The sequence below is a fragment of the Podarcis erhardii genome (genome assembly GCF_964252035.2).
Source record: "Podarcis erhardii genome assembly, chromosome: 8".
Classification (NCBI taxonomy): Eukaryota; Metazoa; Chordata; class Lepidosauria; order Squamata; family Lacertidae; genus Podarcis; species Podarcis erhardii.
In genome coordinates, this window is record NC_138499.1 from 33,213,166 (window position 1) to 33,231,341 (window position 18,176).

Sequence of the window (18,176 nt, forward strand, 5' to 3'; positions counted from 1 at the left end):
CTGCTACCACTTTGTCTCTATTCGCCTGCATATTAATGTCTAGGTAAGCTCATTCATTAGTTGTTGGCAGCAGGGGCAAAGCACTGGTGAGGGCAGGGAAATGCACAATGCAGTCCCCTCACATCACACATTACCTAGAAATGGTGTTACAAAGAAGAGGGGGAGAAAAACATTACTGGCACCACCTAGTTAAGTCCAAGGACATCCTATATGCACAAAACCATGAGTCTCTTTGCTCTAGGGTGGTTGTTTGTTTTACAAAACAGAATTCTGCTTTGGGAATTTATATGATTGGACACAGGCACCTACAGCCATTGTGAGCAGATATATTTGCATTTTATGTTCCTTTGCCAGACTGAGCCCCCGGCTCCTATGTGGCAAAGCACTCCTGTGCAAGGGCTGTTGCACCATGGGGTAGGGAGGGACATAGTAATCTGTGGTTTTCTTGCAAGGCACTCTAGTTCTGTGTGGTATCTTGTCCACAGAAGTAACAAAAACTGATACAAACCTGTTCTGAAGAAGCACCATGATAGTTGGGAATGTAAGGCCGGCAGGAAATAGCTACAGTAATGCAAAGGCTAACAAGATGCAATATTACGTGATGGTACTGAAACACCACTTTAAAAACAAACTTTGATGACCCCAGCATATGCTGTTTGAGAAATAGTGTCAATAAGGGTAGTGTGTGTGTGTGTGTGTGTGTGTGTGTGTGTGTGTGAGAGAGAGAGAGAGAGAGAGAGAGAGAGAGAGAGAGTGAGTTTGTGTGTTTGTATATATCCAAGAATCGTTTTTTTCAATCTTGATTCGATTCTTAAAGAACTGAAAGAATTATGAGAAAAATCTTTGCATTGGTTCAAAAAGTAAGATGTTTTGACTCTCCCTTTCTTCTGTCAACCAAGATCAAAAATTTTGGAAAAGAAAACCTGCGCCCTCTGAGCATGAAAGGGCTCCTACAAAAAATAGGTGATAATAAAGAGAGAGAAAGGGAAGAACACAAAGATTTAGCATTCAAAATGTGATGGCCATATTTTAGTAATTCCTGATTGATTGAAAATGGATTCTCAAACATAGTTCATGGGCAACATCGTTTTAACTCCCCCTAGATAAGTAAATTAGTGATTATACTTTCCCTCAGTGGCATTACCCTGTCTTCTTCTGATATTTATACTTCGGCTAAGAAAAACTTGGCAAATTTAAACATTAGAGGATAATCCCTCCTTTTCTGTCTGCTGCTCTGTGCATTTCTCCCACCACTCAGAGTGCAAATTCCCACATGTGTAAATTCTCTTACTGTACACCTCTTCCCAATGCACATACCCGCTGTCACACACAGGCAGACCTAGCCTTCCTCTCAGCTTCCTAATAAATACTGTTCTGTTTACCTGGTTGTTTGATCTTGGTCAAAGCTAAAATATTTTCAGTGGTAAGAAGTATTACTTTCACAGTGTGTACTACCCCTTGCAAATGTTCATATGCACACCAAATTTCAGCTCTGCTGCTAGCTGATCCACTCTTTGTGCCTTTGACCTGTTTTTCTCTTGCTCAGCGAAGTTGCTCAACTACAAAACTAATTATATAAATAGTATAGAAATCTGTTCCACCCACGGAAACCTATGCGGCATTTCCTTGATCATTTTGCATTTACAACAGTAGTTTGTGCATTTGCCGTGTAATAAATAATTGTTATCTTGCCAAGATCCTGTTTGCCACCCATTCCCTCCCCCTCCCCCCGTCACTAAGTGAAATTGCATGGCCCACGTCATGGGCTTACCCAGGACAAACAAGATTGCATGGCTCATGGATTACACAATTGTTTTTTGCTACACTGGTTCCACTTAGTGTGATGCACTCAAAGCCAACCTTTCTGTTATAAATAGGCTAAACAGAAATCTCAGAATTTAGTAGCAGTGAACAAGTGCATCCGGCTTCAGCCATAACAACTACTTTACAGTGCTGAAACATAGTAAGAAACAAACAGCCCTCTACCAAGAGGACTGGATCTCTTTTCAGAAATAGTTTGGCCAGGCTGCTAGTCGTCATCTTCTTTCCTGAGATGCTCTTTCCTTCTGCCCAGGTTGAAGCAGATCAGATTGGATGAACCCATACAGATGTCATTTCTCCCTATCTTCTACTGCAGTATTCTTCAATTTTTTCAGACCCAAGACCCGCCTTTGAACATAGCATACATTTGGAGACATACTTTGTAATTTTTCACCCTATATTTGTGTGGTGATAGATAAGGCTGCATCCTAGTAATGTGTCCCGGTCCAGCAGTCGAAGACCAGTGTTTTGCTATGTAAATCTAAAAGGTAAAGACCCTGGACGGTTAAGTTAAGTTGGATTGGACTATGGGGAGGCCAAAGGAGCCAGCGTTTGTTCATGACTAAACCGCTTCTGGCACAACGGAATGCCACGATGAGTGCCAGTGCGCACGGAAACTCCATTTTCTTTCCCTTGCTATATACTTTACCTCAGATCTCTGTGTTTACTAAAATTCTCCTTAACGCTTGTCAAGATGACAGTGATAATGGAGCTACTTTGATTGAGGGCCCAGTGCAGCATAGTTTGGTTCCTTATGTATGGGCTTAATTATAGTTTTCATTCAGTAGTTCAAAAGATGCCACACCTCAACTCTTTTTGATTTCCACCCTATAAACCTTTCCATAATACCCAGGTTATATGAGGATTTTTTATTTATTGAGGGTACATGCTAAAGAATCCCCCTTGAGTATAATTGAGCTCTCGTTATGTAAATTGTTAATAACTCTGTAGAATATAATGGGTGTTACTTACTTTGGAATGCTATAGCTTTAGCATGTTTCTTATTTCTGCAATTTGGAACCAATAATCCTGTTTTGACAAGAAACAGTCTCAGGTTGCCACCTGATTGAGGCAGGTATATGCAGTTAGAGAGCTAATTGCCTCAACATGCATCACTTTGAATTGCATATATACCAGTGTTTTCTGTTATCAAATCCAAGTGCTACCAAACAATGACAGGCTGACTAATTATTTTAGTTGATACCCAAAGGCAAAACAACTAAATGCAGGAAACCTCAGTTTCTTTTTGCTGTAGAATGGTTTCAGATGTTAGAAAGAGGTGTGCTACAGACATTTCTCTCTCTAATTTGTGACTTCATTTTGTAACTAGTCTCACTTTTTTAAAAACAACAACAGATAAGTTGTAAAAACTTTATAGCTCAGTTGGTGGAGCATGAGACCCTTCATCGCAAGGTCATGGATTCAAACCCCATGCTGGGCAAAATGATTTCTGCACTGCATGGGGTTGGACTAGATGACCCTTGGGGTCCCTTCCAACTCTACAATTGTAGGATTCTAGGTTATAAAGTCACTTGTTGAGACTTCTTCACAATTAGCATTCATTACCCTTTGTAAAAACAGTATGTGCATATGATCATGTGCCATCTGGTATGTCAGAATCAGAAGTACCAATTAAACTAATCTAGTTCATTGATAAACATGCAGAAGAATAACAAAAAGTCCACGCTTTTGCCATTCTTTAACTACCGTGTTTATAATTCTGATGACTAGTTCTAGACCTGCTTCTTCAGCTGCACAAGGATGCTGATGTCTGAGTAGTAATAATAGCTATTATGAATCCCAGAAACCTTTTGCATTGTCACAAATACACGGCAGCTGTAAAGCTGTCACAAAAGACTCCACCAGAACTTTGCAGGGAGGGGGTCTCTGGATGCTACAAACAGAGGAACCTCCTGTGTGTCATTATTTCCTTGTCATGTTGACATAGAGGAGGAACTGAAGTTGTGAAGCAGGAGGGAAGCTGGAGCACAGTTTGTTCCACTGTTACCAATATCTGGCCGGTAAGGAAGTTGCTAGGAGATTGCTCATGCCAACAAAATTTAAAGCATCGTAATTTAGGCTGGTGTTTAAAATTAAACTAGCGATGAAGTGGCCTCACCATGGGAGAAGCAGGCAGGTGGCTTGGAGCCATCTCCTCCCCCTCAGGCCCAGGCCCCTCACATTCTCCAAAGCTTGCTGCCATGAAACAAATTGTGTTACCAAATGCAATTACCATTCACTTTGCCCCTCTTCTTAATCTTATATATCTTTTGGCTTGCTTTCCCAGTTATTATTATTATTATTATTATTATTATCCTCATCATCAACATTATCATTAATAAGAATAAAACTGGCAGACTGCTTGACATCTAACAAGAAATCCCTTCCCGGGATGTATCTTGTGTTGAGGGAATCCTAATCCCCATTCATCATAGGGAGATAAAGGCCAAGGGGCAAGACACTGCTCATTCCACTTTGAGGTGAGGTTGTATGTTTGTTTGTTTTTCCTGATAGGAGTCTCCTGCATGGTACTGCAAGCCATTGATGAGGGAGGTGGGGCCTGAAAATAGAGCACAAACTCTGGCAAAGCAAATGTTAGCTGACAAGCAACAGCAACAAAAGAATCTGAGGAGCATATTGCTAAAAAAAATAATGAAAGCAAATAATTTAATTTCTTTAAACACATCAGTAGCAAGAAATAGACCAGGAAAACTGGAAAGTTTTAGTACTGCCTCACTGGAAAGATTGGTTTAACAAAATAATGGGATTTTGCTATGATTGCCAAATACACTTCTTATCTAAAAGCAAAAGCATCAGAGGATAGAAGGAATCAATTTTGGACAGTTTGTTTCCCTATATACAGTTGGGTATGAATTTTTTTTATCTTTCTTAAGCTCAAATGGGATTTGATTCCCTCCATCAGCTCCTCATTTTTCTTTTTCTGATATATATAATTCTGGAGGTTTTGTATATAATTCATGTATATAATTCTAATTTAATAGTAATAAGTGAGAAAAGGCTGGTAGATATTGAACATAAGAAAAGGCTGGTATATATTTAATATAAGAATATACTAAACATAAGAATTGTATATATTGAATTCTTACGATGTTTATTTGTAAGGTTTTTATTACGAAGAATATTGTTAAAATAAGTTAAAATATTATGTATTATGAAGGAATAATTATTTTAAAATTAATATAAATGAAAAATAATAAAATATGCTTCATTATATATTTTGTAGTTGGAATTTTAATGTACCCACTATGAGATTGCTTTTGCAATGAAGAGTGGGCGTTAAGGGTTTTTAATTAAATAAATATACCATGTCAGTAAAATTGGCCTCCTTAATGGAGGACTGGAGAGTCGCCAACATAGCATTCACTTTTTAAAAAGGGATTGTAGTGAGAGATTGAAATTGCAGGCCTGTTGGCCTTACGTCTCTTCCAGGTAAATAAACACTGATTGTGTGTGGAGTGGCAGTGACTAACCAGGAAAGAGGCATTGCTGCTGTGTGGATGGCTCAATGAACTTCAGCACAGCATGCAGCAGTGGGCATGTTTTTTTCTTTTTTCTTTTCGTTTTTTAAAGGCAAATTCTATGCTGGAAGGTATTGAAAGTGAAATGGCCTGTATCCTAATGCCTTTATACAAATCTATGGCATGTAGTTTCATTTGGAAGATGGTGTACAGTTCTAGTTGCAGTTCAGAAAAAGGTTAAGAAAGGTCAGCCATTGAGGAAATGCTAAGGCATTTGGAGCTTTTTTACTTTCAGTGTTAAAAAAATGATTACTGTGAGGGAAAACATGATTGGGATTTATATGGAGAAAATAGAGACAGCCCCCCCCCCGCCCCTCCCTGAGATTAGAACTCAAGGTCACCCACATAAATTGATTGGCAGTAGATTTCAGGGCTGACAAAAGAAACTAGTTTTCCAAGAATAGGTACTTAATTTATGCATTATTGCTTTCAAAAGATAAGATTAGATTACTTTTTTTTTAAGGGAACGTGACAAATTCCTGCCTGATAGGTTTTATGAATGGCCTTTAACTATGATAGCTTAATGGAAGTAGCAGATTCCAAATTGGTATGCCGCTGAATACCTGTGGCTGGTGTGCAACATAATGGAAGGCCTATTGCCTACTGTGTCCGGCTTGTTGGCTTCCAGAAAGTGACTGCATAGCCACAATCAAAAACAAGATGCTTGGTTTGGTGATCCTTTGGCCAGATTTATGAATTGTACTTTAAGCTTCTAGTTCATATCTAATATTTTCTTTTGGATTGAAAGATATGCTACCGGCTTACTTCATAATTTCTGCTTTATGGAGTATTATGTCCTTTTAAAAAAAATTCCATAGAAAGAGAGACATACTGCTCTCAAACCTTCCTTTTGTTTATTCTGGTCTTGTTTATGGTAGTGGACTGGATCACATATGCAGACTAGCTGCCTTTTTCTCTTTTTTTTGTATTAAATTTTTATTGAAGTTTTTCCATAAAAAAAAATAATAAACCAATCCATTTATATATCACATATTTCACCTTGTTTGGACCTCCCTCAACTTCTCTGACAATCTTTCGTAGTTCAAATCCTCTCCTCACATTCCTTCTTTAGATATTGCCATTAAATATTATATTTCTATCCTTGCTTGCCTTTTGGCAATACTCCTTCTATTTTCACAAAGCTTCTTTGAAACACGCTAGCGTTGTGCTATCCTCACATATGTTTTTCAAATACTCTGTAAATTTCCCCCAGTCCTCAATGAATTTCTGGTCTTTTTGGTATCTAATTTTCCCTGTTAATTTGTCTAACTCTGCGTAGTCTGTTAGTTTTGACCTCCATTCCTCCAGAGTCGGAACCTCTTCTTGTTTCCACCTCTGGGCCAACAATGTCCTTGCTGCGACGGTAGCATATTGAAACAGTTTACAGTCTCTCCTACTTATATCCGTTCTTGTTATTCCCAGCAGGAAGAGTTCTGGTTTCTTAACAAAGCTATATTTTAGCATTTTCTTTAGTTCATTGTGTATCATCTCCCAGAACCCCCTTACTTTTTTACAATCCCACCACATGTGCATAAATGTACCTTCCTTCTCCTTACACCTCCAACATTTATTACAGGTTTTGTACATCTTTGCTAATTTTGCAGGTGTCATATACCACCTGTAAACCATCTTCATTACGTTTTCTTTTAATGTAACACATGCCGTAAATTTCAAGTTTTCATTCCATATTTTCTGCCAATCACCAAGGTCTATGTTGTATCCTAAATCTTTGGCCCATTGAATCATAACTACTTTCACCTCCTCATCTATTGTGTGCCATTCTAACAAAATTTTATACATTTTAGAAATTGTTTTGGAGTCGTTATTCACTATCTCTATTTGGTATCTCGAATCTTTTTCTTTATACCCCTTTTCTTTCACATCCTTTTTAAACATTTCATTTATTTGATGGTAATGCAGCCAATCAAAGACGTATTCTTTAACTTGTTCGTATGGTTTTAGTCTCCACTTTCCTCCTTCTTTCTCCACCAAATCTCCATAGGTAATCCAATCACTTCTCATATTTTCTTTTTTGACCCCCATGACCTCTAACGGGGATAGCCAATGTGGCACCCCCCCTTCCAATATATTTTTATATCTGTCCCAAACTTCCCATAGCGATTTCCGGAAGATGTGGTTTTCAAAGGTTTTATATCCCTTCTTCTTTTCTTTCCAAAGATACGCGTGCCACCCGAATCTGTTGTCGAATCCTTCCAGGTCTAGGAGTTTTGTATTTTTAAGTTTAATCCATTCTTTTAGCCAGCAAAGACACGATGCTTCGTAGTATAGCTTCAGATCTGGCAGGGCAAAGCCTCCCCTTTCTTTTGCATCTGTTAGTAATTTATATTTAATTCTCGGCTTTTTGCCCTGCCATATGTATCTAGAGATCGTCCTTTGCCATTCCTTAAAAATCGCCACTCCTTTTAATATTGGTAACATCTGGAATAAAAACAGCATCTTTGGTAGCACTAGCATCTTAATCATTGAGATTCTACCCCAGAAGGATAGTTTTAATCTATTCCATACTTCCAGATCCTTCTTAATTCCATTCCACACCGGGATATAGTTGTTTTGGAACAGATCAATATTTTTTGGGGTTAGCCATATTCCCAGATATTTGACCTTTTTGACAATTTCAATACCAATTTGTTGCTGCAGTGCCTCCATTGTTGCTTTTTCCATGTTTTTAACTATAATTTTAGTTTTTTTCCTGTTTATTATGAAACCTGCCACCTCTCCAAATGTTTCAATTTCCTTCAGTATCTCAGCTGCTGTCTCCAGCGGATCTTCTATCATCAAGACTAAGTCGTCAGCAAAGGCTTTGACTTTATATTGATTTTGGCCTACTGACACCCCCTTTATACTTTCTTTTTTCCTTATTGAGTCTAATAACACCTCCAGGACCAGAATGAATAGTAGTGGTGACAATGGGCATCCCTGTCTGGTACCCTTAGAAATCTTTATTTCTTCTGTTATTACATTATTCACTATCAGCTTCGCTTTTTGCTCCGTATATATTGCTTTAATTCCATTGAAGAAGTGACTTCCCATTTCTCTTTGTTCAATATTTTTCAACATGAAATCCCATGCGACATTGTCGAATGCTTTTTCAGCGTCCACGAACATCAGCATTGCTTGTTTCTCGTTTCTTGCAGACAGGTATTCTAAAATATTTATTACATTTCTCACATTATCTCTCATCTGTCTGCTTGGGAGGAAACCCGCTTGGTCGTCGTGGATAATTCCTTGTAAAACCTTTTTTAATCTTTCTGCTATAATTCCTGTGAAAATTTTGTAGTCCGTATTTAATAATGAGATTGGTCTATAATTCTTTACTTGGGTTAAGTCCGCATCTTCTTTTGGAATAAAGGTTATAAGTGCTTCCTTCCATGTCTCTGGAATTTCTTTCTCCTTTAATATGTTGTTCATTACTTCTTTCAGTGGTATCAACAGGGATATTCCCAATTCTTTGTAATATCTTGCTGTAAAGCCGTCTGGTCCTGGGGCCTTTCCATTTTTCAGTTTTTTTATCGTCACTCTTATTTCCTCTATGTCTATCGGGGTGTTCAGCCTTTCTTGTGCTTCTGTCGGGATCTTTCGCACCTCTTTCTCTTTTAAATATCTTTCTATTTTCCTCATATTATTCTTTTCTTTCTTTTTATATAATTGTCTGTAATATTCCAAGAATCCTTTCCTGATATCTTTGGGGTTATTTATCTCCGTTCCTCCCACTTCAATTTTATTTATTGTATTTTGCTCCTTCCTTTTCTTAGTCTGCCAGGCAAGCCATTTTCCTGACTTGTTTGCGAATTCGAAATTCTTTTGTCTCAGTTTTTTTATATTCCATTCCACCTCCTTGTTTATCATCATTGCAAATTGAGTTTGTAAAACCTTGATACTTTGCTTAATTCTTTCATTGTTTGGTTTCCTGATTAGTTTTTGTTCGTTTTCCATAATTTGTTTTAAAATTTCTTTCTTTTCTTTCTCTCGATTTTTCTTCTTGATCGAATTCTGCTGTATAAAAAAGCCTCTCATCACCGCCTTGCTTGCGTCCCACACGGTGTTCATCCTCGTTCCTTTATTGCAATTGTCTTCAAAATATTCTTTCAATTTCTTCTGTGCGTCTTGCACAATTTTCCGATCATCCAATAAATAATCATTCAGTTTCCATCTGAAAGTTCTTTCTTCAAATCCTTTGATTTCTAGTTTGATGGGACTATGATCTGAGATAACTCTCGGTTGAATTTCTACTTGGAGGATTCTTGGCGTTAATTCATTTGATATCCAAATTTGATCAATTCTAGACATTGACTGGTTTGGTTCCGAATAAAAAGTAAACTGTTTCTCCATTGGGTGTCGTAGCCTCCATATATCTATTAAATTGCAGTTTTTGACCATTTCAAAAAAAGTTTTAGGTAATTTTCCTTCTTTTGATCCATTATTTCTCAATCTATCCATCTCTGCTGATATCACTCCGTTCATATCTCCCATCACAATTATCTTCTGGTCTGCGTATTCCAACAGTTTTTCTTCCAAATTCTTGTAAAAATCAGTCTTATTTCCATTAGGTGCGTAGATCCCGACAATCACTATTTTCTCGCCTTGCCAATTAATTTGAATTGCAATAACTCTTCCTTCCTCATCTTTAAAAATTTGTTGGGCTTCAATTTTACTCCTTACATACAATATCACTCCCCTCTTCTTCTCCTTGTCTGATGATATAAATTCGTTTCCAAGTCTCTTGTTGATCAGAATTTTCCTGTGTCTCTTTGCTACATGCGTCTCCTGCAAACAGATTATGTCTAAATTTTTCTTCTTTAAAAGTTGTTCCACCTTGTTGCGTTTCTTTTTTTCGTTCAGTCCATTCACATTCCAATTCCATATGTTTAAAGCCATATTTTTCAGATTAAATTAATTTGAATAATATATTTTCCTAAATTTTATAATCTTTCCTCCTCTTCTTCCTCCTCTTCCTCTTCCTGCCCTTCCTCATCCCTTTGTTCTCCATTCTTCACCTTTGCAGCGGTACCTCCAGTTGCTCCTTTCATTTCTTCTTCTTCTTCTGCCGTCAGTTCTCTGTACTTTCTTTGGAACTTGCCTATCTCCGCTGGACTGTTCAGCCGGTGTCTTTTATTCTTGTAGGTAAAGGAGATCCCTTCCGGGAACTCCCATCTGAATTCTATGTTGTTCTTTTTGAGAATTTGTACTAGTGGTTTGTAAGGGTCTCTCCGCTTCAGCAGTTTGATTGGGATGTCTTTAAAGATAATTATGTAAAAACCGTCTATAGACAATCTTTTTTCCCTATTTTTTTGAAGAACCAAATTTCTCATATCTCTATCCTTAAATGTTATCAAGCAGTCTCCAGGATATTTCTTCGCTTTGGTCGTTCTTACCTTCATCCTGAAGGCATTTTGAATTGAGTTTGCCACCTCCACCTCCTGAAGCTCCAGCCATTGTGCCATTTCTCTTGTTAATCTTTGTTTAATATTCTCATTATGGGTTTCTGGTATCCCTCTCATCCTCAGATTAACTTCTCGTTGCCGAAGTTCATTCATGGAGATGGCATCCCACATTTCTTCTTGTGTTTTGTTAGATTCCATGAGACTCGCCCTGATTTTGTCCTCTTCCCGTTTCAGTTCCCTCATTTCCAATTTTGTCTTTTTCATTCCCTCCTCTAACATGTGAGTTCTTTTAGATACTTCTTTAATTTGTCCTTTCAGTTCATTTACTGTCTCGTCTATTTTCTTATCCATTTTCCCAATCTTTGCATCTAATTGTTCAATTTTTGTTTCTAAATTCTTTTCACTCTGCCTAATTTCACCAAACATTTTCAATATTTCCGCTCTGAAATCTGTTTCTTGTTTGGATCCCTTTCTATCTCCCGGAGTCCCCCCTTCACCACTTTTTTTCTGTATGTGTGACATTTTATCTATATATCAATAATCCTCTTCTATATACCAATAACCCTCTTCTATATATACCAATTATTTATCCCCCTTTCAACCAAAGAATCAAATTAATCTCCCCAGAAACAATCCCCAGTGCCCCTAAAGTTCTTTAGTCAGTTATACTTTTAAATCTATTTTTGCCCAATATAGTTATGTCCTTTAACCAGTCTCCCTAGTCAATGTTCCTTCTTCTTGCCCCCACTTGGGCTAATCCACTGGTTAAGATTGTTAATGATCGAGTTCCAAATCCAAATCCAAAATCCAGAGTACCAGTCCGATCAATACTCGGTCTAGAATCTTCCTGCCACCATTTAGGCTAATCCATATCGTATTGCATATATCCACCTTCTTAAAATTTTAATCCTTTTTGATCTTCCTGCCCTCAATTGGGCTAATTCCCTTAAGAGTTCGGGCTAATGGGGTGTTCCGGAGGTTAAACACCGATAGGTTAAATCCCAATTAAATTTCTTCCCGGCAGTCAGAAATCCCACCTCGATGACAAGTTCGCTCAAAGAGACCAGCCAAAATCAAACAGAAAAAGAAAAAAAAGAGAAATCAAGCTGTAATTTTCCTTCCATCCACCAGGGGGTTGCAGTCGGTGGGGAGAGTCCAGAGGACACACACACACACGCAAAAAGAAAAGAGAAAAAGGGAAGAAAAAAAAAAACTGCAAAAAGAGGTAGGGAAGATACTAAGCAAAATAAAAGCTTCCCCGCTTCACAGAGTGAGATCTTCTTTAAACCGGTGACCAGGTTGTTTTAAAGTTTAAAGTTTAAAGTTATTTGGGTTAGTTAAGATAGTAGTGCCGTACCAAACAGAAAGTCCCTTTCTCCTCCTTCTTCCTCCTTCTTCCTCCTGGCACGTAGCAACCAAAGAGAGTAATGGAGTCTCTGACCCGATAAATTCTTTCGTTGCGCAGAGCTTTTAAAAGTGAAACTATCGCCCTTTTTTTGCCTCCCGTTGTATGGGGGCTGGGGAAATCAGGGACATATATACAGGCTAATCGCAATATAGTAACTTATTGCTCCCCTCTACTTTCCTCTTTTATCAGTTACTTTGTTTCGAGCATTCTGGAAAGTTTCCAAGGGGAGAAGAGTTCGACCGCTAGCGACACTCACGTTTTCCACTGCTTTGCCTAGATCTCTGCGTCCGCCATGATTTCAGATAAAAGTTGAGCTCTCTTTTTAGCCTCCTTCTTCTTCGAAATCTCTTAGTATCCACTCCGAAATTATAATCTCCTTATTTAGACTCGAATTTGCTTTTTCTGAGAATCCGGCGCTTCCCCCTCAGGCTCGGGGCTTCGCTTTCTCGAAGGGAGCTATGGCTTCCCTCAGCCCGCTTCTCCCCCCGTCGTACTCTTCGCTCCGATAAAACGGAGTTACCTGACGTCCGAGGGGTCCACGATTTCGGCTCCACGGGAACCAGTGTATCTGCACACCCTCCAGATACTTTTCAGGGGACCGCTGCGCCCTGCGGAACCCCTTTTTCCTCCGAGAAGCTCGGGATTCTCCGCAGTGAAGAAATCCCCGCCTGAGTCGGTGTCGCGCTGGACCGGAAGCCGACTAGCTGCCTTTTTCTCAACATTATTTTTCTCCTTCATGTTTTGCTATACTGCGGTCGGAAGCAGTGTCCAGGAAAATCCGGACACAGCAGCCCATTTAAAAAAATAAAATAAAATATGAACTTTACAGAGCAGGCATGTTCTGCCTCAGTCAGAGCAGGGCTCCAGACAGTTACCACCTTCATTTCTCAGAGTACTTCTGAGGCAGGTCTGGTCCTGGCAGCACTATTGCTGCCCAAAACTGCTCCTGGAGTTTGGGAAACAATTGGGAGTGGGTAGGAATATGATGCCTGTTGTCTTTGTCCATGGAGTCTTGGCAGGGATACTGGAGTGGCTTGCTAGTTCTTGCTCCAGTGGATCACGTTTGGTCAAAACTCTCCAGTATGACCTGTCCATCTTGGGTGGCCCTGCACGGCATAGCTCATAGCTTCTCTGAGTTATTCAAGCCCCTTCGCCACGACAAGGCAGTGATCCATGAAGGCTGATCACCGAAGAATTGATGCTTTTGAATTATGGTACTGGAGGAGACTCTTGAGAGTCCCATGAACTGCAAGAAGATCAAACCTATCCATTCTTAAGGAAATCAGCCCTGAGTGCTTACTGGAAGGACAGATCCTGAAGCTGAGGCTCCAATACTTTGGCCACCTCATAAGAAGAGAAGAGTCCCTGGAAAAGACCCTGATGTTGGGAAAGATTGAGGGCACAAGGAGAAGGGGACGACAGAGAACGAGATGGTTGGATAGTGTTCTCGAAGCTACCAGCATGAGTTTGACCAAGCTGCGGGAGGCCGTGGAAGACAGGAGTTCCTGACGTGCTCTGGTCCATGGGGTCACGAAGAGTCGGACACGACTAAACAACAACAGGAATATGATGCATGGGGAGGGTGGGTTGCAGATAGAGGAAGGGGACAAGGGGGCACTTTCCCTCTCTCCTACATGAACTGAGGAGCAACTTAGGATCTAAACTAGAATGTGCTGATTGGGATAATAAAAAATATGTGAGAAGTGATTTGACTGTTCCAGTACTAAAGGTACTGAGTTCAGTATAAGCCTGCTTGCATAAGTTCTTCCTAGGCTCATAGCCTAGGATAAATCAAAATCAGTCCTGACCTCTTTTCCTTTTGCTCAGATGTCGTATTTGCAAATGTAAACATATGCTGTTTAAAAACTGCTGTACCTCAGTCCTTACAACATTCTGCCAGACCGCACTCTATTTTTAAAAGCAATGTGTGTAAAAATCTGAATTCCTCATAGCAATACCTTCTTATATTCCCCTGCTTTCAGACGTGGATGGCAACAAGTTTGCACATCTTTAGGTTCTCCAGTGGTGCATTAACTAAACAAAAAAGACAACTTTACTTGTTTCGGAAGGCTTTATTAGACAATGAATCTTTGAAGACCGCACACAAAAGATTCTCCTATGTTTAGACTTTATAATGTAAACAACTAATTTAATGCATCACTAATGATACACAATAGATGCCATCTTACAACATGAATGTGAACAAGAAACTGATGTAATCTGAGAGATATTTCAAAGTAATTAATTTGGGAATAGGAAAAGCACTTCTATTGTGTAAACTTTCCTCCCCCTTTTTGAAAAAGAACACAGAAAACTGTGATAGTTGTACATCTACTAAATAAAGTTAACAAGCCATCATAGCAACTGATTTCTTAAAAATAAACTACACAAGTTGAGCCCCTTGGGGGGGGGGTGGCAGGGAAACCTGCCATGACACTATTGTGGAGGGGTATATTTCTTAAATTCCACTCCTCTTTTGAATTTTTATTAGGAAATGAATAGATTGTCTTTACTGACATGGCTTTCTCACTAATTAAACATCATTTTAAATAACATCTTGGTAACTGTTCACAAGGATGCTTGTCAACCTTTTATACATATTTATTTACACGTGTTTGTTTTGTGTGTATTTGAAAACTACCTTTTCTTTTCCTTTTATCACTTTGATACTTTCCTGTGCCCTTAAATTTACGCACTAAATGTCTTGTTCTTGTATATATTTACCTTCCTTTCAACGCTTGTAGCAGTCTTTAGTTCACTTACCTCTCAGGGCATGTTCAAAAACATGGACATGTTCAATCCCAATTTTCTCATTATTTATTTCCCCGTTTCTTGTTTAAATTCCCAAATATTTTCAGTTTACACCCTAAACCCACAGAAGCTACAAATCCCTGAAGAGAAAAAATGGTTTGCTCTCATTCCTCTCAGCTTCCCCTTACTTTGTGGCTGTTCACATTCCACTCTGTGTATTGGTCGTATTCCATCTATTTGTGCTTGTGCAATGCCATCAACTGAGAAATAATTAAACTGCACGTGCTCAGCCCCAGGGTTTTTCCTTCTAGTTTTGGGGAGATTTAGGCCTTTTCCCTTGCAAAAACACCCTAAGATTTTCTTGCTTTTTTCTTTTTGAGGGACCCCCTCTTCTTCCTCCAGTTGTAGGGACCCACTGTTGCTGTCTTCCTTGACCCATTATGGCACCTACTCAATTCTGCAAACAGCATATGCACATACAGCCTGTGAGAGGAGTTAACTATGTAGTTGGAGAGAATTGATCTTTGTAAGCTTCTCCAAAAATGTGAGGATAGGAATGTTTAAAAATTAGAGCAAAAGTATGTTTGTTTGTTTGTTTGTTTGTATATGTATGTATGTATGTATGTATGTTTCAGAATATAAACTGCTTTGCGAGAACATCTCAGCAGTATACAGTATATAAAACGTAATACAGAACATAAAGCATTATTAAAACATATAAACCCAAAATAATTAAGAACTATGGAAATAGTATAGCTGTCTTGGAGAAAAGAAAAGGTTAGCCATTTTGGTCACTGAGGTCAAATGTGCATTTTATCTCCAGTTTGCTGACTACTGTAAATTTTATAAGGTATATTAATGCTATGGATGCTTGACTAAGAAGATTGAGGATACCATAATGAGTCTTTCTGGAGAGCATTTATTACTTCAACTGAATAAGGAACATCACTAGTTAGGCTGTATACTGTATACTGAAGCTACACCAGAACAAAGAAGCGATTGAAGAACTCAAAATGCCTTTACAGAATATAGTGACAGAGTATATATGGAGGTCATTAGAAATCACAGTAGGATAATGTCATATTGCTATTTTTACTGTTTCTGTATTATATGTGGTGTTATATGTATCTTCCACGCTTTTCACTTTAGAGAGTTAGGCTAATGCGCGCGCTCTCTCTCTCTCTTTGCCATTCTTCCTTCACATAGTATTGCATTACAACTATTAAGTGATATTTGTAAGAGTAAAATAGTCCTTAAGATTGGAAGACAATGTTTATTAAACTGTGACATTCATGAGCATTTTGCCCAAACACTCAGCCTCCTCGGTGTAATATTCTGGCTTGTTCTGAGCTGATAATCATTGTTCCTGGGTTGAAAGAAATGGGAATCTATAGTTCATTGTGGTTTTTTGTGGTTTATGCAAAGGGGGAAGTGAAGGGACTTCATGTACAGCAAATGCCTCTTGCATATCTCAGCTTAATAAACCAAAATATGAAATCAGGCTACTCAGTATTTGACAGTGGATGTCAGAGAATTTACATACTTTGGGGGCTTGCATCAGGAATTTGGGAGAGGGCTTTTTTCTGGCATAGAAGTCTCTGGTCACTGACAACTCACTGGCTTTGTAGTTATTACGTCCACATAGTCTAGAATCTAACAAGAAAGGGAAGTGTTGTTTTAAAATCTGAGTTAGACTGCAAAAGTGAGCTGAGATTTGAGCGAGAGTAAGTTATGTTTCAAGGACTTTGAAAAGAGTACACTGAGAGTTTGATCCAGCTGCTCATATTGATAGATCATGATCATTAATCCTGGGATGTGAATTGCTGCTTTAGACGCATCCAAGAGCTTTCACATACCCTGCTGGATTTTGGACTATTTTTCCTTTGAAGAGCAGAGCCCCGTGTCATAGCGTGAGCTGCTTTTGAAACATGTCTGGTTTCAGAAATTGTTCGTCACATATGGAAATCTGCAGTTTAAGAAACAGAAGTTCTCTGTCACCGTTCTTTATATCCTACCCTAAGTGTTAACAATGTGTTTATACCACGTCTTTGAAGTCTGCATCAGTAGATGGCTTTAAGATTCAGTTTTATAAGCTGATGGTTTTATATACAAGATTCTAGCCTTGAGAGTTTGTAATTATGTCCTTGTTGGCCTGACCCATCTGCATATTGTGTTGCACCCACATTAAGTCTATAAAGCACAGGTTATTTGCTTCAAAACATTTCAATTGAGGTGCATAGGAGCTTAATCTAGGAAATGTGTTGTGGGTCAAAAGAATATATTTTCTGATGTACTGGTGATATTTTCTGCTGCTTGCTGTATGTCTTGCAAGCATCTTCAACAAATAATAATAATGAGCCCCACACAAGAAGTGTTCCAATGAAATTAATTTATTTGCAGCTCTTAATGCTCTGAAAGAAGGAAAGAAAAACCTTTTTAACAGCAGTCACCACAGACATGTTATATATTTACTTTTAAAACTTACACACTACTTTTCATTTATAAATTTACACAAATATACACAAACCCATTAAAATCAATAAATGGAAATAGTTAAAACATCCAAATAATAATAATTTAAACATCTACAGGACTACTCTGTGATACTCATAAAAGTGCCTTTTTGTTTGTTACATTCTATGGGAACGCTTTGTGTGTTTGTGTCTAGTTATCATGTTTCATTAAAAATAGAATATGAGGGGAGATTTGTGTTTGATGGGTATCTCTGTTTGATTGTGTAATCCTCTGTTCTGGTAATTCAAGTTAAAGTGCAGGTGGCACATAAAGCTCACTGATGATAGAGATAGTATTTAAACAAGTCTTTGCACTGAGGTAACATGTCATAAGTTTTTAAACCAAGGGTGACAGGAGCTACTGCTGCACTTTCATGTTATCCAGCAGTGTGGAAGAAATTTTGATGTACAGCTGGAATGATCAAACTAAACTAATTTTGCTTTCTAGCTCCGCTTGACATGACACTCAGAGGCACTTGGAAATTATTAAACTCTACAGTGTGCTTGGTGGATTTAACTTCCTCAGGAAGATTCTTTCTGAAGCTATGATATGAAAGGCATTAGATTCTGAAATCAGTTAGCAGCATTTGAGACTCTTCATCTATGTGCTTTAAATTCTTATATTTGATTTGCAAATTACACTTTTTTGTGTCTTAGCTCTGGCAGGCAAACCAGCTATTATAGACATTTTAAAAAAATATTTTCACTTCTGAATACTTCCCCATACAGAAAAATCTCTCTG

General features: G+C 38.4%; 1 protein-coding gene across 4 annotated transcripts in view; it reads left to right on the top strand.

Annotated features, from left to right (window-relative positions):
* The window catches only part of STAU2 (staufen double-stranded RNA binding protein 2), a 154,110-nt gene that overhangs the window by 94,773 nt on the left and 41,161 nt on the right, over positions 1–18,176 (top strand). The window contains exon 15 of one of the 4 annotated variants that reach the window (XM_081874272.1): positions 2,075–2,113. The exons of the other annotated variants lie outside the window; for them this stretch is intronic. Coding sequence (XP_081730398.1) covers positions 2,075–2,098 — 24 coding nt within the window. The 3' untranslated portion in view covers positions 2,099–2,113. Of the gene's footprint in view, positions 1–2,074; positions 2,114–18,176 lie in introns of those variants that run through there. 4 annotated transcript variants of the gene reach the window in all.